The following is a 25,591-nucleotide window of genomic DNA, read 5'->3' as shown; positions in this document are numbered from 1 at the left end:
ACAATACTCTACAGGTCTATTTCAGAACAATCAGCCATGTTGGCTGCGACCTTGTACCCGGCCAGACAGTGATCAGACAGGGAAATTGACCAAGCTAAGTATCTGTAAGTGCAATAACCAGTCACCACTTCAGTACAATGTAATCAGTTGCCACAAACACTGGTAATTATGGGTATTGATTATAGAGGATGCTAGGGACTTATATAAGTGATTGTCAAAGTGGTCAACGTTTACATAATATGTAGTTCAATAGGCCACACACTTTGTGATGACGGTGTAGGGAAAGCAAATCCTCTGAAGGGCGGAATGTGCCAGTCTATCCTTTAACTATTACTTAAAACCACTGTAACCAACGAAAGAGATCAGCATATAGTAGAAACACAGCAGATAACGGAGACAAACATGGCGGAGGGGTCAGCCTCTGACCTTGAGATGACGTGTTCTGAACTAACCCGCGGGGATGTCGTGTTTTGAAAGGAACTCATTCTTGCATGGCTGTGGAATATTTCTTACGTACGTGTAGACGGCATATTCTAACGTACACTCTCACATATTCATCATCATCATGATCTGGCAACTCGTCTCATCAAGGCCTACCAATCAGCATCCATGTTACTCATTGACTCTGGCTTCGGGTAACCCCCCGAGTCCTCTATCTGTCTCTGTATGCACAGATAGCTGGTCTTCTGTCCTCCGGTGCACCTCTGTCCATATGATGGAACGTTCTCACAAACAAATTCATACTTTTAGATAAAAGGACACAAAGCATAATGCACAATGACCGCTACTTTAAAGTGTTCGATTTTGCGATCTGTATTTTCAAAAGAACCTACCGGACAAATTATCAAGTACACACCGTTCAGATAAACTACGACGAACAATCGTCCGCAGTTGTGTAGAGGACTAGCTGTTTGTTTCCATCAAATTACACATGGATTATTCCCATCAGTCACCTGTAAACCTTACATATACGTTATGTAATTTTTTCAAACAGATATCACACTTCCAACAATGGAGGAGAGCAAGCAGGCAAGAGAGAAGAGCCCTGATACAGGAAGAAGTGAGACATCTTGAAGAACAAGGGCGAAGAGCCAAGGCAGTTGAGTAAGCAGCACAGGGGCTTAGACCAAGTGGAATCTCCCCCAGTAGGAAGATGACATGGTTAGAGTTGTGGATGTTAACGTTAGGTTCGTCTTTCGTTCCTGTAGAGATTTGCTTTCGTTACATTACCCTCCTCAACCAACCTGTGCAGATGGCCACTAATTATAAGAGAAGATCCAAATGCAACATGTTGGGGAAGAGGCAAAAAAAAGGCCCTCATTCTTTCCGGCTGTAGTGCAGCACTCACACAGGGGATGTATCGGTTCTGATGACGATCCTTGAAGTAGAGGGGAAGAAAAAAAGTCACTTAGAGACGAGACGTGGTCACTAGGGATAGCAGAGAAGGATTGTCTGAACTAATCATGTATAGAAATCACTAAATAAACTGACTTTCAAAATCCAATTTTCGGGCCCTAATATTGCTTTGGTTTCCTTTAAAGATGCAGAAAGTTAGTTTGACAGTCGAGTTTCAAACTAACAAGATCAATTTTTGTGTTGGAAATTACAGTTCAACTTTGAGTGATTTCTACCATCACAGATGAACTTGCAATCATGGATGGGGAAGGCAGCATGGAGAGCCTCGTGCTGACTGTGGAACAGGAGAGAGGAGGTATGCTGGAAGCCTGGAGGAGCGGATGGGCAGTGAGTTGGCCACAACTGCCGGGCCCGTCAGCAGAAAAGTGTTACGGATTAGGGCTGAAAAACCCAATGATATCGATGACTGATCCGTTTGACGACATTAAAATTCCTGGATCATCAAGCAACAGTAGTGCACTTATCGGTAAAATGACAACTATACAGGCCCACTGCATCCTGTATGAATTACTCTCTAGCTAGAATCTAAAACGTTTTGTACAAGTCGTAGGCCAACAGCCTTGACATCCATGGTAATGTCAAAAGACTACGTGCGATCGCCAGTGTACGTTAGGACATTGCCTGCGTGAGTCATTGTATCAAGTTACCGCCCGGGGGTACATGCGCCAACCCGGCCCCAACCAGTGCCACATTTCCGTCAGATAAAGATAAAAAGCAAAAAACTGTGGAGCTAATAAGTTTGAGTACCACCTAGCCTACTCTCACAACAGCTCTTTAAACTTCTTTATCTTTGAAACACTGGTTTCATAGTGGATTTGTGCAACGTGACAAAGGGACATCACCGCATTTGTGCTACAATTTATCCGATGATCCCTGATGACACTGTTGCACATCAATCTCACAGTTATGACCGGGTCGACCTGACAGCAGCCCCATCACAGACGACAAAGACCTGGCCCGGGGACGCGGTCGTTTCGTCATGACGAGGAACGCCTTGTTATCGAAATGTCAGTGCACACTAGATATGGTGCTAACCATAACCACCCAGTTCTTTCTTCTGTCATTATGTACTTTTAAAGCAGAGCCTAAATAACAAGATAATAGCTGAGTCACTCATACATTGTAAAGATGATAAGTCTTAACAGAAGAGACTTGTGAGGACACGGTGCAGCGAAACGAATAATTCTCTCGAATGCCTACCACCCATGTGATAATGATGTTTTGATTTCGTAGCCTCAAAACAAAACGTTTCTTTGCCAATATCTCCCGGATATCCACCCCATCAATAAGCAATATATACGGCAATTTAGAATGTTGTTAAGACTTCAAGTAGGAGTAGAATACTTCTAGACACGCGCCTATCTCCTTTCGGCTGAACGAACAAAGCGACCTCGGACATTTTGACATATCAGCCACACAAGGCTGGATAAAACCGGCTCTCCTCGAGGCACTATGGCTACAGCTGTGTACGTTGATGAAGGCTAGACAGTCAGGTAATAAGATACGCCAAGTAGCAGTTACTCAAGCAACTGGATATGATTTTAGAAACTGACGTTTCAGGTAGCATCCACCACCTTTCGTCAAGGACACGGAGTGAAATCTTGTTCAACTGTGTGCTTTCACACATACCTGACTACTGGGCGCAAACTTATGTTTGCCACAGCAGACATGAATATTCAGGAAGCACATTTTACGTCAAAAACGATCAATAAAATCGGCACATGCAACTTACGTTTTTTTGGCTATGTCTTACACTCGTAGTAACTGACAAGACGTAATTTTCAGACGACTCATGTTGACCTTGACTCCCTGTCTACATAACCTGACATCGACAACTATCTCATCATTAATAGGAGTATGACCCATGCAAATCATGCGTTTTAGGACCTTGAAATGGATAAAGAGGCCATCAGAGACACATTTGGTCATATTTGATCATACTGCTGGACATGTATTTAGTATGTAACTTGCGCCATTTCACCTTTTATACGTGCTAATTGGACACGGCATCCTGTGACAGACATTGTTTGTTTCAATGGAGTCTGTGAAGTGGAAGACATGGAGTAAAGGTTGCACCAGGCGATGAAGTCAAGTGGCAGCTCGCTACTCATCAAAGCAACACCGCAATTTGCCTTCGACGACTCCTGGCCCTTTTTATCTGTCCCTGTCGGGTGAACGTCCCAAACCAACCATTTGATATGTATCGTAGAATAATTTTTGATCTATTACATGTGTTGTATGGCTTGTGTTTTGTAATCGGATGTTATTTGACAACAAATATATATTCACTGGTTAGTGGCCGATGACTGAACAAAGACTAGTACACGGACGTATATACATGTATACTACCGAACTACAACGCCTCCTGTCGGATTACCGTTGACGTGTAAGTGTATAACATGAATCAGTCTGCGTGACGATGTTGATGTGAGTCAAATGCTAGGGAAGCTAGACCAACAGCAAGTTGGGCAACATCTGTATCGCCATCAGTGATCTCTTAGACATGGCAGACTCGGCCTTGCTTACATTCTAGTGCAGCTGTGGACATTTTACACTCCAAACGCCGAACAACAAACAACAAACCAACCCAATATGGCTTTATGATAGTGCTATATTCTTCTGAATGGGAGCTAGCAATAAAATCGAATTGATGCCAGTGCAGTGTACTTTTATGTTAGCACCACATGTGTAAAGGTTAACGACCTCTCCCCTGGTAAAAGCCTGGCACAATCTGGTGATTCATGCACACAGGTCGCACACGCCTATGGGTATCATTTGAAGGCCACAGAGACGGCCATAAGAACAAAGGACAGACAAGTAAGACATATGGCCTCAGGATTACAGTTTAACGTCTAACACCAAAGAAGCATGTTACAGTCAGATTGTCACAAAATTACTGTCAATATAAATGTGGATCCAAGTAAAGTCAAGTTAATCTAAGTCAAATACACTACATGAAAATTACAAGCACTTAATCGGTTTTATTGAGTATTTTGTGGTCTACTTTATGGACAGGTGTGTATAGGCAGTGTGGATGATAAGGACCCTGTCCCGTACAGCTCATTACCCAGTAAGGGCAGCACCCTAGCTCTAGGCACTCTACAGTGCAGACTACTCTCGGGCACTTGTAATAGAACTAATTGTTTTTTCTCAAGTACTGAGATCAATTTAATTTATTTCGAGTACGAATTCGTCCAATGCTATTTAGTAGGTCTACGCAGTTTCCTCACCTCATATGCATGGCAGTCACATCTCTTGTCTATATCATTTTGAAGAGAACGTAAATATTTACGTCGTGGTCTTAGTTACTTGTATATTATCTAAATCTTATATAACAATTATCTATGTATAGTATAATATTAGCACTCTACTACCACCACACAGATTAACAACTATACGAAGCGTTCCAGCAAGATTTTCCGGCCATTAAGAGAGATGTGACAGTGGCATATGTTTTCAATACGCTATACAGTCGTTGGTAAGTTGTGTGACTACCTTGTGCAAATTGTTTTGTTGCAGCCGAGGCGTATCTCAATAAGGGGTCAACCTCAGACCTCGTCTCTACACGGCAGAAAAGCAAGAGGCTCGGGCTGTGAAACACATTGAATGAGAAGAGAGGTAGGTGTAACAATCACTAACAGTATAGAAACCACTTGCACCTTAACAAAGGGGCTTTTTGAATGGCACGTATTACAAACGATGAGCTGATGCCATACTTTATGAGCAATTGCTGTTTTAATGTTTGCAGGGGTGTCCTCGCCTTTGGGGACGTGTTATGCTCTGCTTGAGTCAACAGCAAAAGTTCACCTATTGGACTGTTGTACGTTTGTATTGGAGTAGAAGAACAGTCTTGATCATTGCGCATTGTATTGAATAAACTACGCACAAAAAGTTCGGAAACTTAACTTTGGTCGATCATATTTCGGTTATTTTTTTTACTGATTTCAATGTATTACATATCATTTAAAAGCTTATTTGATTTCCTTTCCCATGATACCAAACTTATTGTGATTGCAAGTTCATGAAACGAGCATCAGGCCTGCCAAAGTCAGTGGGTCGAAGAAATAAAGTGCCCAGATTACCTTACTATAGTCAAACATGCTATTCCGTACATATTCTTCTGTTGATATTGACTTCTGTACGAGGGTATTGTGAAAAATCAACAAGAATAAACAAGACATATTCATGAAAGCTAAGTTTATTCTTTATCAAAACCAACAATCTGTGTCTTAGTAATGGGTTAGCAAGGAGTCTTAGTAACGGGTGATCCAGCCACGCGCTGTCACTACAGCACGGCACCTCCTTCTCATACTCGTCACCAGTCGCGCAATGCGATGCTGTGGGATAGCGTCCCATTCCTCCACCAGCAGTCGTCCTAGGTCAGCCAGCGTTGTTCTCTCGGTCACTCTTGCACGGACAGCTCGCCCAAGCTGATCCCATAGATGTTCGATGGGGTTCAGGTCCGGGCTCCATCCTCTCTACACCTGCATGCTGGAGATGGTCGGCGATGATCCCTGCCCGGTGTGGGCGGGCGTTATCATCTTACAGCAAGGAATTCGGCCCCATGTTATGGAGGAATGGGATGGCCACCGGATCAAGTATTGTGTCACGATATCTTTCTGCATTGAGGGTTCATGGTACAAGTCTTGTCTTTCCCCTGGAAATTATGCCTCCCCATACCCCAATGTTTGTTGTGAAACAATAAGAAAAAATAACACCTGTGGATGACGATACCGTTGCAGGACGCAGGTGTTTATGTGGTGTAAACGATTGGATCTTCGATGTGCTAAAAATAACCTTGGATGTTCTGTGTGCTAGAAATAACCTTGGATGGTCTGTGTTCTAAAGATAACCTTAGAACCTGAGCAAACAGTCTGTTGAATCATCATCCGCGCCCAAACCGATAGGATGTCACAGCGCGCGCATGACACAAACAGGGAATTTTGGGCACTTTTTCTCCGTGACCCACTCACGTTATTAGTCCTGGTACTTGTTCCGTGGGTTTTCAATCACAATAAGTTTGGTATCATAGAACAGGGAATCACACAAGCTTTATAATGATATATAATGCATCAAAATCGGTTAAAAAATAACGGAGATATGATCAACCAAATTTAAGTTTCCGAACTTTTTGTGCGTAGTTTATTATCTCTATTTAACAAGGCATTTATTATGCATTAACCAATAACATACATTACTTCATAAATGCTATACTACGATATCGTAAAACCCATGCACTTTTCTCATATTGTTGCAATGTTGTGTCTGCTCTTTTAGACAGAAACATCGATCGTTATCAATTTTCACTGATCTCTTATTTCAGCCCGGCATCGTTCTTCAGCTGGAGGATGGGAGCTTGGAGGACAGCGATCCTTTTTATAGTGATAGTAACAAGGTGACCCAAAACTATTCATAATGTCTTCCTTATTGGTAATGAATACACTAAACATCGTAACTAGCTAGTGAATATGTGTAGTGCATCATTTAACTATTGCTAGAATACCTATTATCATATAGCCAGATGTCATTGACCAATCAGAAGGTTCCATTTACGGGTCGTTATTTCCCCGTATTGACCCTATTTTACGGGTCGTTAATGTCTATATACGGCGCACTTTTTCTAGGATTCCCATTGGTCCAATTGGTCCAAATTTTGTAACGTTACCATTACACGGTGCGTTTTTTCTATTCGATTCTAAGAAACTTCCTGATATAGACAGACTTGTAAAAGCTTCGCGGACTCGGTCGTTCATTCCGTTGATATAGGAACCGGCAATGAGTTATGCCACTGTGTAGTCCTCAGGGTGGGTCATTAACCCTATATTAGAAATAAGTATCCTTGTGGGATCAGAACCACTACCAGAGGTGCATTTCTTAGAACTTATTTTCTAAATCAACCTCATTTCAGCGTGGCTGGTCTGTCATGTTCGCCATGTGAAGATCACGAATGCTCCAAGCCACCTCCATGTAAAGGCGACATCGTCAAAGACGCGTGTGGATGCTGTGACGTGTGTGCAAAAGTGAGGAAAACATTGACATATTCACTTTGATGAAAAGTCATAGTATAAATAAAACATGTACTATTGTATGGATACGAAATAGTAGCTTTCAATTAGTATAATTGCAAAGCCCTTGCCCTATTAGAAACGCTATTGGGAGTTTAGAGAAAGAGTTGAATGTTAAACAATCCTTTCAAGGATTAAGCCATGTATTGCGACAATTTTGAAACCTATTCAATCACATCCTTCCCTAAGGAATAATAACAGATAGCCTGTGTCAGTATTTGGGCTTACTTGGAGTTTTTGCTGATATGATAGTTATCATCTTACTCTAACACAGGTGGAGGGGGAGAGATGCGGTGGACCATGGAAGATCTCTGGAGTATGTTCCTCTGGGTTATTCTGTGACAAGGACCAGGATGACTTCAATGCAGTTGGAGTATGCAAACGTGAGTACTGCGCGAAGAGTGCCATTCATGCGACTGAATCAATTAATCATGAACTAATTTATGACGTCATCTGTGCTGAGCATTGCTTTTCGCAGTTAACCAAACATGACTGTGATGTCATTACAAATTGAAATAAGAGTATCAATTTAACAGAAGAGATTTCTTACATTCACTCACTTATTCGATCTTTCATAAGGTCGTGATTGTTTGTTTGTTTGTTTGTTTGTTTGTGTGTGTGTGTGTGTGTGTGTGTGTGTGTGTATGTGTGTGTGTGTGTGTGTGCGTGTGTGCGTGTGTGTGACGGTGAATGTGTGTGTGTGTGTTCCTCTAATACCGACAACACTAACACTATTACTCTTAAGATTTTTACCAGTCTCATTTGATGAGACCAGGCAAATGTGTTTTATGTACGTGTTAAGAGTGGACGCTGTTGGCCATCTCATCGATAGAAGCTCATTAACAAGTTTGTATGTATTGTTTCCTGGCATGACTCTTACAATGCACATCGCAAAATAATACACTACGTGGCTTCATAGCTAGCTAGTTCATTTATTTGGCGTCAGAAAAAAAATCACCGCTAACGACACTGCATTTTTATTTGGAACATATTTGCAACAGCTAAAGCGTCGTTGTGTGGAGCAAACAGCCATTTCTCCGCGTGTGGAGGAATGTGCCGACCCACCTGTGACAACCCAACTCCGATCTGCCCCGCGGTCTGCTTCCCCGGGTGTGCGTGTGACGAGGGCTTCGTCTGGTCTAAAGACAACTGCATCCCACAAAAGATATGTCGTGAGTACTGGCTATTTAAGAAACCTTCAATCAAAAATCATTTAGTTTTGATTAATTATCAATGTTTGGGTATGCCGAACATAGAAGAACAAAAAAGAACATTCCTGTGGACTGAAAATTCTTTCCAGGACATATGCCCCCCAGGGGCCTGGGTGACCCACTTTCGACCATTGCACTTCCTGTGGTACTGTACAGTGCGCTTTGTGAACATTCCAAACATCCCTGTGGACTGAAAATTCCTGTACAATTCCTAGAATTCTTGCAAACTGCACGCAATACTATACCATTAGGCGTCGCCAAAAACAAATCGTTGACATATCTTACAATCTGAAAAATAGATAGATAGGAAATACCTTTTCGTAGAAGACGCTGTTTCTATCATCTTGCTGCTGCTAAGATAATCACTATTGCAATGTTCATGGATCAACAGTGTGCGAGCTAGAGAAGGAGAGAGATCAGAACTATAGAACGGTTTATCAAGAAGATCTTTATTGACACAACAAAAGCACAGCGACTTTCGTAAGGTCTACTACATACATACATACATACATACATACAAACGAATAGGTGTATACAAAATGAGTTTGATTACACACAACCATATGGGATAGAGCAACATATCGAAATATCACATGTCATATACTTATACATTGCTTGTTCTAATGTCCAAACATTCTTTGATGTATATACCTATCTGTACACAGTAGGGATTATCACCTCCTGGTATGTAATTGAATCTATCGACAGAACGGGGCGCATTGATTCATTTGAACAAGCGGAGATAAAAGTGAATAGCTTTGAGCGTTTATCCTCATACCTTTTGACAATTCATGATAAAGTGACGTTCATCTTCAATCTCATTTGGGCAGAATGGACAAAACCTTTGATCACGGGGAATTTTACGATACCTTCCAGCTTCAATTCTAGATGTGTTAAAGTATGATATAGATTAATATTATATGATATAGATGTCACCTATATTCATCAACTGTGTCTAGACGCACACTGTACTCTGAAAGACCTACCCAGTGCAATGGAGGATAGGGAGGGATGGGGGAGAAGGGTCATGAGTACCCGTGAGACCGTCGCGACCAGATGATGAGATGATGATACTATGATTAGATGAAGACGCTTGAGTAAAACATTCAAAATTATACATTTTTGTTTTGTTTTGCTCACAGCTAAGAAGTGCCCCGCCGGAAGTCACTGGTCCATGTGCGGAAGTGACTGTCCTCCATCTTGTAAGGAGCCGGTCCGTGCCTGTAATAAGATGTGTGTGCCCAGCTGTGTGTGTGACGTCTGGGATCACGTCTGGCGGGGCGACCGGTGCGTCCCGCTGAAACAGTGTCAGGACGAAGGCTGCGAATACAATGGAAGAAAGTACAAGGTATGCTAGCCGCGTATCCAATGACTCACTAATACCCCCATTCCACTTGGACGGCGCTCTTACCGCGCTCTCACGGCGACCTCATTTTGGCCAGATCGCCGTGATAGCGCCGACAGCGCGGCGAGAGCGCCATTGAGGGCGCCGACAGCGCGGCGAGAGCGCCGACAGCGCAGCGAGAGCGCAATGCGCGCCGTCACCTCGGCGATGGTTTTGAACATGCTCAAAACCTTCGCTGTGAGAGCGCCGAGGATGGCGATCTAAAAACGAGCGCCGAGAGAGCGCGGAGCGAGCGCGGTGAGCGCCGTGAGAGCGCGGTGAGCGCCGTGAGAGCGCCCAAGGTGGGATCAAAGGGCCGCAGCGAGCGCTCAAGGATCGCAGCGAGCGCTCTATCAGGATTGAATGGTCTTAACTGTAGTTCAAACAAATTTAATTCTTGAAGCGGTGTATCTTGAATTTCTGGGAATTTTGTGGTTTTGCTCATGGGTAATACAAATTGACGAAATAAGTACTTGCTTCCATTCAAATTAAATTCCCTCCAAATTTTATTGTCAGTGATTCAAAATGTGTTGACAAATTCTGTGATTTACGTTTCTATCATAACGTAGAATGATAAAATATATTTATTGCAAACAGTTTACATGACAGAAAACACAGAAAAAAGCAAGTTTAACATACATATATTACTTAAGACACACACTGAGCGACCGTGCAGCGACTAAAATTGAATCTGTTTTCCCCTTGATTTTATCATTCAAATATGATGCAAGAGGTAAAGGTATGACTGAGAAGACAACAAAACACAGAAAACGTAACAAAAATTCGTTCTTTATCTCTGGAATTCGTTGAGTGATCTGTGAAATCTTTCAAAAGTTGCTGACATTTGACATTTTGGTCGCGCTGAGAGCGCGCAAGGGTCGCCGTAGAGATTCCACTTGAGCACGTTTTCCAGGAGTTCGGCGCTCTCACGGCGCTCTGGACCATTTTAGGTCGCCGTGAGAGCGCGGTGAGAGCGCCGTCCAAGTGGAATGGGGGTCTAAGTACTAGTTAGGCCCCCATTCCACTAGACGACGATCACGCTGCGCTCTCGCTGCGACCCAAACCGGATCTGTCCAATCCTGGATTTCATAATCGGAATATCATGCAAAATGTAAAAGCATGGATAAAAAGACAACAAAACACACAAAGCATAATTAGATTCGTTTTCCAAGTATAAGTCTCTGAGCGCTCTGTTAAATTCTAGGTCGCAGAGAGCACGCGACGAGAGCGCCGTCCTAATGGAATGTACTGAAAGACAATAAATGAATAGATTCAATGTTGGCGTGATGTTTAAAACAGTTGAAAGAGTTGAAAGCCTAATGTGCCCAATGACATAATGAAATGTTGAGCCCTTTATACACACCACCTTCCTTTCTGTTTTGCTCCAGGAAGGAGACTCGTGGGGCGATGAAGATGAGACAGGCAAGAACTGCTTCTGCCGCGAGGGAAGACCTCAGTGTCTGTTTGTGGACTGTTTCCACCCATCAAGCCGCCACGTCAGGACGAAGGATGGCACTTGGGCCTGCCAGAAAACCGGTAAGAAGTACTCAATACTTTCAAAAATATTCAATACGCAAATTCTGGATGAGCTAAGTGACCGGAAAAGAACTGTAAATTCAGAAATGTTTGCGGTGGATTTATGTTCGCGGTTTTCGCGGTTAACTGCTTACCGCAAACTTAAAACCACCGGGAAAAGCCGTTTCATTGTGTGACTGCTGCGCTACTATTGTTTCAAACACAAAGTCAAAACCACCGCGAACACTCCTTTTTCTCCCTACCGCGAACATTAAATTTTGTGCATTTACAGTATCAGACAAATGTAAAGTAGTAGTTTGTTTACTTACAATTCCTTGAAATGACTACAGGCTATACAGCTGCACCGTACCTACATGTAGTACATCTCGTTCATCTCATTCACTCAGTTTCATTCATTTTCAGAGACTGGCCAGTGCCCTGAAGGTTACATCAAGCCAAAGTCCTCTAAGGAGATATTTTTCTGCTACCGTTTCGACAGGAAGCGTCTCTCCTACCATGATGCCGAGAGCAGCTGCCGCGCTGACGGCGGTCGTCTGGTCACCATCCGCGACTATCGGACAGAGCTCTGGATCGCGGTGAGTTCGTGATGAAATCATGATAAAAATCATTTCAGTATATATATTCTTTTGACCCACTCCAGACCCCCCCTATCGGGGGCCAAGTGTTGCAAAATTACATATATATAAAGAAAAGAAATTTCTGATATATAAGGATGGTTTAACGCACTTATATACATTCAGGTTTACACATATATACAAGGGAGGACACACACAGATATATGTTCAGGTTTACTTACACACAGATATATACAAAGGAGGACAGACACATATGTTCAGCTTTACTCACTCATATATATATATACAAGGGGAACACACACACATATGTTCAGCATTACTCACACATATATACAAAGGAGTACACACATACATGTTCATGTTCAGCTTTACTTACACACACACACACACACACACACACACACACACACACACACACACACACATACACACACACACACACATTATTGATACATCGTAACATGCACACATGTACACTCATGTTAGGTATGTCATGTGTAGATTAATCTCTTAGAAGTATTACGATTATAAGCCATGGTCTTCATTTTCAAAGGTAGACAGCTCTTAGGCTCGAAAAGAAGTGTGTGGGTTTTGACCCCAATTTTGCTCCAAAATTTGAAGTAGAGTAACTGAAGAATGATATTAATGAATCGTCATGACTTTCGGAAGCTTATGAGATGACTGACACATATAGATGTGAAATATGCAAATCATGTCCTTATGCATCAATACTGAGTTAATGTTACGATTCTGCTACGTTCATGGAACAGTGGACGTTGCAACATGCAACATATGAAGCCGAAAGAGAACAATCACTTTTTCAATAACAGTCTCCATAATGTGAAGAAATCTATACTATAATACTACTGTGGTAAATGACGCGATTTTCACACTTGCAGCATTGAAAAATGAACTAAGGTAAGATATCAGCACCAATACATCAAGGCCCATTTGGAACGATTGCAATGAAAATGCTACAATTGCCCTTTTATGATAAAACCTTCCTGGCCAAGATAAGATAAGTCTAAATTAGCAACGTGTGTATTACGTTGCTAATTTAGACTTATCTTATCTTGGCCAGGATCTTTATCTTAAAGTTCAAAGTAACAATGCACCCTTGTGAGACGACTTTTCCTGTCTCTGTGGACGCCGTAAGATTGTTGTAAGGAAAAAATATTGATATGTTCTGGCAATTTCACGGCACATATCAAAGTAAAATGTGACGATCCGTGTCTTGCAACATAGATATATGTGGCGATCGTTTGATATATATCTGTGTTTTGTGGAACAGATATATCTGTGTGTTGGAACACAGATATGTGTGGCGATTGCAAAACATATATCTATCTCTTGCAACACAGATATGTGTGGTGATCGTTTGATATATATCTGTGTTTTGTGGAACAGATATATCTGTGTTTTGGAACACAGATATATGTGGGGATCGCACCACATATATCTATCTCTTGCAACAACAGATATATATGACGATCGCTTGAGATATATCTGTGTTTTGTGGAACAGATATATCTGTGTTTTGGAACACAGATATATGTGGCGATCGCACCACATATATCTGTCTCTTGCAACACAGATATATATGACGATCGCTTGAGATATATCTGTGTTTTGTAACACATATATATGTGGCGCTCGAATGACATATATAGATTGTCATGATTTTTTCGCCCACACACAATTACAATAGAACAAAACTTATAGAACAGCACTTGGATCTTGGAACAAAGTACCTGCTATATGGAACTCAGCTGTAAACTTTAGTGTAAAGGTAATAAGGAGGTTTCTTTTTTATCAGTGGCTGAAAATGTTGAAAACAGCGCAGAACTTGACTAAACCTGTAACATTTTCAGCCAATGGTTAAAAAACCTGAGGCTTCTTGACTCTTACAGCTAAGTTCACAGCGGGTGCTTTGTTTCAAGATTCAAGTGCTGTTCTAGATGTTTCCCATACAAAAGCCGTCTGTGTGTCGGCGAAAAATCATTGACAATCTATTTGTTATGTTATCTGTGAATAACGCTTATAACTATAACCCAAGACACACATAGATGGGATTCGAGGGTCCCATATATCTGTGATGCATGACACAGATATCTGTGCGTGAAAACATATATGTGGCGATCGTTTGATATATATCTGTGTTTTGTGGAACAGATATATCTGTGTTTTGGAACACAGATATATGTGGCGATCGCACCACATATATCTGTGTCTTGCAATACAGATATATGTGGTGATCATTTGATATATATCGGTGTTTTGTGGTACAGATATATCTGTGTTTCAAGACAGACATATATGTGGGGATCGCAACACATATATCTGTTCCACAAAACACAGATATATGTGGTGATCGTTTGATATCTATCTGTGTTTTGTGGAACAGATATATCTGTGTTGCAAGACAGACATATATGTGGGGATCGCACCACATATATCTGTTCCACAAAACACAGATATATGTGGTGATCGTTTGATATATATCTGTGTTTTGTGGAACAGATATATCTGTGTTTTGGAACACAGATATATGTAACGATCGCACCACATATATCTGTGTTTTGCAACACAGATATATGTGGTGATCGTTCGATATATATCTGTGTTTTGTGGAACAGATATATCTGTGTTGCAAGACAGACATATATGTGGCGATCGCACCACATATAACTGTTCCACAAAACACAGATATATATCAAACGATCGCCACATATATCTATGTTGCAAGACACGGATATATGTGATGCGATCGTCACATTTTACTTTGATATGTGCCGTGAAATTGCCAGTACATATCAATATTTTTTCCTTACAACAATCTTACGGCGTCCACAGAGACAGGAAAAGTCGTCTCACAAGGGTGCATTGTTACTTTGAACTTTAAGATAAAGATCCTGGCCAAGATAAGATAAGTCTAAATTAGCAACGTAATACACACGTTGCTAATTTAGACTTATCTTATCTTGGCCAGGAAGGTTTTATCATAAAAGGGCAATTGTAGCATTTTCATTGCAATCGTTCCAAATGGGCCTTGATGTATTGGTGCTGATATCTTACCTTAGTTCATTTTTCAATGCTGCAAGTGTGAAAATCGCGTCATTTACCACAGTAGTATTATAGTATAGATTTCTTCACATTATGGAGACTGTTATTGAAAAAGTGATTGTTCTCTTTCGGCTTCATATGTTGCATGTTGCAACGTCCACTGTTCCATGAACGTAGCAGAATCGTAACATTAACTCAGTATTGATGCATAAGGACATGATTTGCATATTTCACATCTATATGTGTCAGTCATCTCATAAGCTTCCGAAAGTCATGACGATTCATTAATATCATTCTTCAGTTACTCTACTTCAAATTTTGGAGCAAAATTGGGGTCAAAACCCACACACTTCTTTTCGAGCCTAAGAGCTGTCTACCTTTGAAAATGAAGACCATGGCTTATAATCGTAATACTTCTAAGAGATTAATCTACACATGACATACCTAACATGAGTGTACATGTGTGCATGTTACGATGTATCAATAATGTGTGTGTGTGTGTGTGTATGTGTGTGTGTGTGTGTGTGTGTGTGTGTGTGTGTGTGTGTGTAAGTAAAGCTGAACATGAACATGTATGTGTGTACTCCTTTGTATATATGTGTGAGTAATGCTGAACATATGTGTGTGTGTTCCCCTTGTATATATATATATGAGTGAGTAAAGCTGAACATATGTGTCTGTCCTCCTTTGTATATATCTGTGTGTAAGTAAACCTGAACATATATCTGTGTGTGTTCTCCCTTGTATATATGTGTGTAAACCTGAATGTATATAAGTGCGTTAAATCATCCTTATATATCAGAAATTTCTTTTCTTTATATATAAGTATTTTTGCAACACTTGGCCCCCGATACCCCCCCCCCTCCGTCCTCCACAGCCAAAACATTCAGCTAGCACAGCCGAACGCCAGCCAATCAAGCCGAACACAAACCGACGACAGCGGAGGCTAGCTCCCGAACCACTCCCAACCATAGTTGGGGAAGGTCGGGAGGCCATGTTCGGCTATTAATAACCTGGGCTTTAGCTATAGATGATGCGGCGTTTTGTTCATAAGTGCTAGTGGTCTTTCATTGACTGATCACATTTAACAAACAACCCTGTACCTTTGAATTTCCCACAGATCCGCACCGTGCTCCTCATCCGCCAGAGCACGTGGATCGGCTTAGATGACAGGGAGACCGACAGGCGTCTCGTGTGGAGTGACGGGGTGCCCTACAACAGGATGAAGGACTACGAACACTGGGACAGACGGGTGCTGAACACGAAGAACAACGACTGTGCCTACATGTGTCGGCCTAGGAAGTACCGCTGGCGTTTGGGCTGGTGCAAGGCGAAGCGGCCTTATATTTGCGAGTACGATCCTTTCGCCGTGACAGCAATCAGAGCCTATCAGGATTTTTAGTTGAAGGGGAATCGCGAATCTCCTGTACGATAAAATAATTGATGCGCTTTAGCACAGAATAACATAGCAGACAGCACTACCAATTTACCATCTGAGATAGCAGTTACTGTTCGCACCGCAAAAGAAATCAAAAGATGTTTGTCGGCTCCTTGGCTTTGTATGTCAAAATAGCTTCTAAAACTACTGTGTAGCAATTTCATTCGTACATAGAAAGTCTTAACTGCAACATGTCGTAGTTATGATTAACTATTCACGTTGCCATTTATGTGTGGAAACTGCATTTGGTCATAATGGGTAAGAACGTATTAAATCACATTTTGCCTTACTTCTGTCTTCCTTTCTCCACTAGTCTAGGAATTTCTAGGTATCAGTTGTGTTTGCTTTCTGTCGCTGATAATAAAATTCGTAACGCATTCAATCAAAATGGCATTGCCTATTTTTCACTATTTTTCGCTTTGCACATAAGTCACTATTTTGAGATTTTTATTCGTTATTGCTGATGTGAAAGTGAGAAAAATGATAATGTCCATGTACTATATTTAGAGCTATGCGTAAAGAGATAGCTCCATGGAATTTGTAGCTCTGTAACACCCATGAAAACGGAGAAAATGGTTTTACAACCTGGTTGTTGGGAGATTTTATTTAGCCAGCTGAGAATGATTACAATATGCTCCTCCCCCACAGGCTCGGTTCATTTTCTTATTATTAGCGACGCCAGTGGTCTTTTTACTAGTAAAAGTAAAGTTCGAGTAGTTATAGGTGTATACCTAGTTTTGGGACCATTCTTATTCTTTAACATCGGCTGAGTAATGTGCACGTGTTGTTATTGCCAGGGTCATGAGTCATAATATACTGGGTCAACCCTCAACCTTTCAGACAACTGAGGTAACTAACTGCACAAACGTAACACGTGCTAGCAGTCAATTTTGTTTGACGCAATGATCTAGAATTGCTAATAAATGCCTGACAATATTATAGATTCATCATGAATAGGTTCAGATTTAATTCAAATACATGGATTCAACAATATTAGCTGTTTGTCTGACAGTGCTGCATCTGCGTGTGTGCGTGCGTGTGTTGTCTGGAATAGGAACGCCCATGCACCCTTTGACACGAACATTTATCACTGGTATGAGTTGTCAGACACATCAACCTATTCTATAGCATATTTCATGAAGTATAAAGAAAGCAACATACTTGACAGCACATTTTCCCGTAGCGTATGCGCAGTTTTTCTTTAGTTATTATGTGCCATTAAATATAGTTTGCCACTAGCAGAGACATAGGTTCCACAAGGCTTCTTGAATGTTATCTGATACAATACAATAGAGTACGATGATGGCCTTCAACATACGTAACGCGCCCGGGGACTTGCACTGTGTTGCAGGCCTCTTTTGAAGGGGGCGTTGCCACAGATAAGGCCCAAGAAAAAAACATACAGAAGTTATCATTGAAACTCCGGTAACTAAAACCACTTTAAGAATACATATTTAAGAAGTTCAGCCAATTAAATGATGTAGAGGGATGATGACAATCACTGTATTTTCGTCATGTTGCACTTTGACATAACATTGAAATGAAATGATTTGACAATGCCGACTCTAGGTGTGGTGCAAGTATAGGGTCATCATACTGACCTCTCCATACCACACAGAAACCGTGTGAGTCTGGTGGAGTTGTCTGCACAGCTCATTCGAGCGTAATCGGTGTTAAGGTAAGTCTATTTTTCTCTCACATAGCTTACATGTCGTAGATCTATAATCGTAAAGGAAGCATTGGGCTAAGTTTAAAAAATTTCAAATCTGCTGGGTGACGTCGTTCGTTTTGGTTATGGACGTACACAGATGACGGCATAGATAAGGAAGGAATGTCTCATTTCTTTTTTGATTAATTATGTGTTATTTATCATGTCGTTACACTGATATCGTTTTGATACCTATGTTCGTTTGGATACAGTCTTGGGTGGATATCGGTGTCTTAAGAAAAGGAAATGCGACCATAGACAACTACACTTTCACAATGTCCTCATATCTATGCTACATAAAATGTAAGGTACCGTCCTTTTTGTGTCTGCTAGTATATTGACTCTATTGACTCTGTGTTCTCTTGCTATGTCTAGTCCCCTCACCCCCAGCGGACCATGGGGACTCTACTTCGGACGTTGCTTCTGTTGGTAGCAGTCAGAAGGTAATTTCCTTGCTTGTCCAGTTTTAATCAAATTGCATAATTACTACGAAGGGCATTGAGACCTCAAGCAAGCTTTCTGCACATGCATCAAAGCTTGTTTGTTTAGACAAATGTCACGATTTTCAGTCACCAGTGTTAGGATGATATCAATATATTCAAATATTTGCCATGATGTAATTCAAGTCTAATGTTCCTTAAATCTATACCTTCATTGCCTTAATCTAAATCCGGCTCAATTCAGTGATAACTTATACTCTACTGCTATGACAGCAGTGCTGGCCATGTGTGATTGTACTTGTCAGTCGTTACATACACCTTTACTAGGCACCCGGCAGGGGCCATACAGCATGTCACAACTGATCCCTGCCTAACTATGTAACATCATGCCTGAGGCTGATATGGGTTAGAGATCTATTTACTAGTGAGTTGTCTAACTCATCGTCCAGGCAAGACCTGTTTGCGAGTTTTGAAATGTTTTGTTCCTAGGGATCAGCTGTTTACAAAGTTTATTCTTTTAGACCAAAACTAGCTATCGACTACTTAGTCTGTAATTTTTTCATGAGAAACACCTTCCTAGCCTCCAGTCATTGTAGAGCTATGGACCATACAATTATAAGCAAGACCATAGCGCATCCAGGTCAAAAAGTTTATAAAAAAACGGAAGTTCTGCTGCAGTACCAAGGTCACATACTAGGGGGCCCGTCTTTCCAACACCTACCCACATACCAAATATCATTACAATCCACTCAGACATTCATGAGTTATGCTGACTAAAAAAATCCGGAAACACAAACATACACTCAGACACACACACAGGCACACATACACACCAAAAACAATATCTCCATTTTTCATGGAGATAACTATGAAGATAACTAAGTTGTGATTCACCTTCATGACGTCGTGTGCTTTCTCAACAATGACAGCGTGGCTGCCCTGTCCTGTCTCCCGTGTGATCGCTCGAAATGCCCGCCTCCTCCGTCCTGTCCGGCCGATGTCATTACAGACGTTTGCGGATGCTGCGCTGCCTGTGCGAAAGTGAGATTATTCCATAATACCTGTATCGTCTAACGTTATACGTCGTTCATTCTGTAGTATTAACAGCAGATAAAGACTACATTTAGCTTGATTGATTTTTCCCATTATTAGAATTAAAGTGTAATGGATACATTCAATCTAACCCGGGAATATTTCAGGTTGAGGGAGAGAGGTGCGGTGGACCCTGGTGGATATCAGGAAAATGTTCTTCTGGACTTGTCTGTGATAAGGAACCGAAAGATTTCAACGCAGATGGCGTCTGTGTGGGTAAGACGTTCATACTGGCAGTGTAAAGATGGTAGTCAGTTTTTTGTGTGTAATGTGTTTAACATGATCAATCGGTGTGTACACGTGCGTTTGTGTGTGTTTGTTTGTTTGTGTCTGTCTGTCTGTCTGTCTGTCTGTCTGTCTGTCTGTGTGTGTGTGTGTGTGTTTGTGTGTTTGTGTGTGTGTGTGTGTGTGTGTGTGTGTGTGTCTGCTGTATCATGCATCTCAAACGTAAAACGGAGCTTTACGCGAAATTGATAATTGACTAAAGAGAACAAACCATTTCTATAGGTAAAGGAGGCCAACAGTGTCCTCCTGGAAGCAGTTGGAGTCAGTGCGGGAGTGCCTGTGAGCCGAAATGCGGTGACGAACCAAAGTTCTGCACTCTTCAGTGCGTGGCCCGCTGTGTGTGTGACGACAGGACTCACGTGTGGCACAACGGTGTGTGCATCCCACGTGACTCATGTCCAAGGCAATCCTGCGAGTACAACGGAAAGCGCTATGAGGTAAGGAAAAATAAATACGGAAAAAAAACTCCCATATTCTTCATATTTCTCCAAAATTGCAGCCCTTCAGCGTAACACGATGTAGGAGCTAGTTTTATTCAATAGAACGACATGTCATAGCTTATCTTTTCATATCTAACTCCAAGCGTTACATGTAATAATCATGGGCTAGCAAACATAACGTACACTACCATTGTGAACGTGACGCAGATGTAAACTCAAAGTAACTGGAAATCTCCAAACAGCGACCTAGGCCAATACATTCATAACGGTGTCCAAAAAAGAAACTGTGCTATTCTTTTGACAAATGTAAAGTCGTAAAGTAGCCTAGACATACGCAGTATGATGTTTACAATAATATTTCTGTTTAGTAATTACTGTAGGTTGCAATCGATATAGTAATGTAGTAATTAGAATTGTTGAAAAATAGACCAAGATTGTAACTTATGTTATCTGTACATTGCCATACATTGTCATCGCTTATTTATTCATCTATTTATTTATTTCGATTTACCACATTTGTGGAAGGATTGACATAACAGGTGACTATCACCTTTTCAAGATGTCATCCCAGACCAGACTGTAAGATTTGGACCATCGCACACCGGGGCATGCCCCTACTCTTTTTCGAAAGGTGTGGTGGGTTCTTTAACGTGCGCGGGGTGTGGCTCTCCCCAAACACGGGACCTCCATTTGATGTCCTATCCGAGGGACTTCCCTAACCCTAGATGAGCTAGGTACTCATTTACACCTGAGTGAAGTGAGGAAAGTCGTGTTAAGTGCCTTTCTCAAGGGCACAACGTCGTGACGCAAGTTCGGACATGTCTCTGGGCATTAGATCCCGGGTCCCATTGTTTGACAGCCGCGCGCTCTACACTTGCGCCACACGACGCCACATACGTTGCAATTGTTGTACAATAAAATCATTCATTCATTCCTTATTGACAGGTGGGAGAGTCCTGGGGTGTGCGTGGAACAGCCGGTAAGAACTGCCTGTGTGACGGCCGGGGAGAGAGATGTCTGTTCGTCGACTGCTCACGGGGAAGTGAGCACTACCTGACTGAGGAAGGCACCTGGGACTGCAGACCAGTCCGTAAGAAACCTTTACTGAGAATGTTTCATTATGTTTAACAATTGACAGTCATCATAATTCAGTGGCATTTGATGTACATCGCTGTGTACATGACAGTACACTAATGGACCATCATATAGATCTGATGAATCAGGTTTAGGAAATATCATCAGGTAATCACTATTTCTACCAGCAACTGATGATTTAAATCTTGAAATTCTTCATATTTGATATTTGTCTCATATCTTATTTGATCAAACTTCATGATCAATCATACATTTTACTTTTTACGTGTGTGCAATAATTCTCTTAGGCCCCAGTGGTGGCCATAACTTAACAGCAAGTAATGCTTTTCGCTGACGTCGCCGAATATAGCGGTTAGTGTACAATTAGTGTCGATGAGCTGCCATTCGATTTATATCTACAAGTCAGAGATCTAGAACGTACAGCGTTTTCAAATATGTCATATCTAATTCTTTCATATAACTCCTTTCTCTGGTCCAGCGACTCTGTGTCCTCCAGGAGTGGACGTGGTCAACTGTTTTGCCGACCCGTGCCAGGTCACCAGATGCCCGGCCCATCCCGACGCCACCTGCCGGTCCAACTACTGCGGGGGATGTAACGCTGTCTTCTTCGACGCCTACGGCAACAAAGTCAACTGCAAAGGTACGGATAGGCACTACTAGATCAGTCTTACCGAAAATTTGAAACCTGTCAGAATACATGCACAGGAATATGTTTCTGCAGAGATTACAGCGTTAAAGAGTATGATTTTGGGTGCTATTCCTCATTTCGTGATATTGAAATTGTAAAGCAATCATCAATTTAAGATTCGTCATATGCAAATAAATCAATCCATTTGATGCACTACTATGGCTCTGTTATATATCTTATCCAGTTCGAAAATTCATTTTGTATGATGCATTATGTCTAACCTTCATCGACGTAATTCAAGTATTATCAATCATCATTCACAAAATGTGTAATGTACGTAGTACATATGAATTCCTAATATATGAAAATAATGATAGTGTCCTGCCTTGTCTAAAATGTCTACATAGGATTTCAATGTGTTTCTCACATGTACAATGTCAATACACGTGCCCACAGAATACGGCCGCTGTCCGCGTGGTTACACAAAGCCCTCGAGCTCTAGTACCAGAGGCCGGTCACTCTGTTACCGGTTCGAAAGGAAGCCGTCGTCTTACCGTGAGGCTCAGACCAGCTGCCGGGTAGACGGGGGGCGTCTGGTGACCATCCGTAGCTTCATCACCCAATTCAGGGTCACGGTGAGCACGTTCTCATGAACTGCAGCTCTGTCTAGGTGTTCTCATCAATAGATCATTAATTTTAAGCTTCAATAAGTGTAAGCAGAAAGCTACATGTAAGTAAAGAGCTGATACGACTGATGGGTGAAGTAAAACCACAAACAAATTGCCAGAGCTACACAGAACTATGCGAAAAGATGTGAAAGTTGTTTTGATGTACTATGTCGGGTTACACTGTTGTTTTACGACTAGTCATGGTACAGTATAACAAAAGTGTAACTTCAGATGGATATTTGATGATCATTATATGGATTCCAATTGCAGACTGCTCGTGAAATAAAGGTAACATTATTCTGTACGAAATATACATGTCTCTAATGTTAAAAAGACTAATATTTGCTCTTTCCCGATTCTGTTTAGATTTTGACGTTCCTAAAGCTTCACGCGGACGCGTGGATCGGTCTGAGTGCCCGGGGCCGGACGGGGAGGCTGGTGTGGAGTGACGGCGTGAAGTACGACCAGCGCCGCCAGTACAGCCACTGGTGCCCGCGCACCCGGAACAACCCCGGCGATAACTGTGTCTACATGAGCCGCCCGGCGCTGTACCGCTGGCAGCGGGGCAAGTGTGGCGCAAAGCGCGCCTACGTTTGCGAATACAACCCGTACAAGAACTAATGGTCCGGTCACATAAGTCGTACCATCGTCGCACTATAGCAAACTGAGGGCATTCTTGGGATGTAGTGCATATGTAACAGAAAAAGTAACCTGTATTGTTACGAAATAGCCTATCTTAGATCATGACGGTTGGTTCTGTCACAGCCTACTTAGGACATTGATATCATAAGAGGGCCTACGACGAATATGACCGCGCCGCAGCCTGTGAAGCGGGCGTGCTTCAATTGTTTGCTAAATACTACAGTCTGATTATATATGCATGTACCTTTATGCAGAGACAAAAAGCAAGCTAAAAGATTGATGAGTAAGATGCTGCTAGACGGGTGTATGGCAGGGACTAATTATAAAAGATGTCAATAGGAATGAGAGGTGCTTTTAATGATATTTCATGTATCAGTACATATTTTACGTAATCTTTCACGGTTCATAAAACAATCCTTGGCATTCCTTAAAAGCATAGATAAGAACGTCGAATTCTGCTCTATTGCAGTTGCATCACTTGTTACAATGCTTCTTTATTGCTTTTAACACATAAACGTTAACAAGTTGAAATCTTTGATCTTTTAAATGAATTGCAAGGCAAATTACCACATGTATGGGTAAAAATATGGAATAAAATACAGGTGCAGACAAATCCTGTGCGTAATATCTTTCTTACATAAAAGGGAAACTTTTCATGAAGTTTCAAACAAAGCCTTGATAAAATGGCAGTATTTTATCATTAATAGTAGTTGAATTGAGCTGTGGGGAAAGGCGTCATCTGAAACGGTATGTAATTAGTTCAATTGTAAGAACGTTCACTTGTCAATCATCCACCCTGCCAAGATATGAAATTGGATACAAAATAGTTAGACATTAGTCCATAACGATTCAACGTTTGATAAGCTACATTGTTCTGTTCAGGTAAGCAGTTAAATGACGCCATGTACCATTGGCGTCACTGGTGCTGTGGTGATAAACCTCGTGAGAAAAAAACTCTTGCACTTTCAAAACCTTTCATCGCCTTCCGCGGAGTAAAGATCGAATCAAGCCAACAACTACGACACAGAAATCGTTCCAAATCAATATTAGACCCGTTGTTAGCAGGTTAAAAAACTGAATGATAACACAATTTGAGCAGAGCATTATCATTTCACTCACTCACTGTCTCCCATAGCTAATCATTATCATTTGCGGTGCAAAAATACCTCATCTATCACAAGATCAAAATTTTTATCTAAAATGGGTGAAACGAAATCAATTTTTCTCCGGCCGGGTCATAGCAAAGACTTTAAAAATGTTACATACTGCTTTCTCTGCTTAGTACTCAGCATTTGGGAAAGAGTATGGAAGTTAAACAGATACACATCACTACCAGCGGACTAGCCCCCTGTTGTAGAGACTTGCATAAAGTTGCGTGGCCCAAGGGCTGCGAATCGGAGATGTGTGCCGTCATAGGCTCCACCAAGTGGCACGGGAAGACTTGAACTAACTTGGTTCCTGTACTAATACCAGTATCCAAGACGGACATTAGGTTTAATGTCGTTAAGCAGCTCATATTTAAAGTGTGTAACTTGTTATGTAAGTGAATCACCAGTGCCATAACAACAAATCCTCGTTACAAAATGTTCCCATCAAATAAATAACCAGGTATTTTTTTATCATATACACAATGTACCTGGTATTTTCTTTGTTGCATTTTAATCATGTAACCTATGCTGAACACTGATCCTCTGAGGGAAGACTGTCCGTGTATGGTTCTGCTATAGGAACCAAGTACAAGCTGCCTTTTGAACTTCAACATTCCCGTGCGAACATGTGTAAAAGGACCAAAAAGCCAATTTGCAGAACTTGAACTTAAACATTAACTGATTTAGAATTTCTGGATTTAGGACAAAATGTACTTTGCACGACAGTACAGGTCTTTGAGGCAGTCTTGAAAACATC

General features: G+C 41.5%; 2 protein-coding genes across 3 annotated transcripts; both read left to right on the top strand.

The window, feature by feature from the left end:
- Nucleotides 1-4,931: 4,931 nt before the first annotated feature.
- On the top strand, nt 4,932-17,681 carry LOC136430153 (cysteine-rich motor neuron 1 protein-like). 2 transcript variants are annotated; one of them, XM_066420480.1, is made up of 9 exons: nt 4,932-5,034; nt 6,740-6,811; nt 7,325-7,436; nt 7,756-7,864; nt 8,483-8,653; nt 9,835-10,033; nt 11,465-11,612; nt 12,015-12,187; nt 16,371-16,534. In XM_066420480.1, exons 2-9 carry the CDS (start codon nt 6,765-6,767, stop codon nt 16,414-16,416), a joined length of 1,005 nt encoding a protein of 334 aa, XP_066276577.1. In that variant the 5' UTR covers nt 4,932-5,034; nt 6,740-6,764; the 3' UTR covers nt 16,417-16,534. The 2 variants fall into 2 exon arrangements, with proteins under 2 accessions (XP_066276577.1, XP_066276576.1); XM_066420479.1 differs by having other exon boundaries at nt 4,933-5,034; nt 9,835-10,040; nt 16,371-17,681.
- Nucleotides 17,682-18,238: 557 nt separating this feature from the next.
- Nucleotides 18,239-24,299, top strand: LOC136430152 (cysteine-rich motor neuron 1 protein-like). Its single transcript, XM_066420478.1, has 9 exons — nt 18,239-18,366; nt 18,772-18,839; nt 19,766-19,877; nt 20,036-20,144; nt 20,436-20,650; nt 21,599-21,743; nt 22,227-22,388; nt 22,833-23,011; nt 23,411-24,299. Exons 2-9 carry the CDS (start codon nt 18,793-18,795, stop codon nt 23,663-23,665), a joined length of 1,224 nt encoding a protein of 407 aa, XP_066276575.1. The 5' UTR covers nt 18,239-18,366; nt 18,772-18,792; the 3' UTR covers nt 23,666-24,299.
- The last annotated feature ends 1,292 nt before the right edge of the window (nt 24,300-25,591 follow it).

The sequence above is a fragment of the Branchiostoma lanceolatum genome, chromosome 3, assembly GCF_035083965.1.
Source record: "Branchiostoma lanceolatum isolate klBraLanc5 chromosome 3, klBraLanc5.hap2, whole genome shotgun sequence".
NCBI lineage: Eukaryota > Metazoa > Chordata > Leptocardii > Amphioxiformes > Branchiostomatidae > Branchiostoma > Branchiostoma lanceolatum.
Note: the sequence above shows the minus strand (reverse complement) of the source record. Positions and strands in the feature narration are given on the sequence as shown.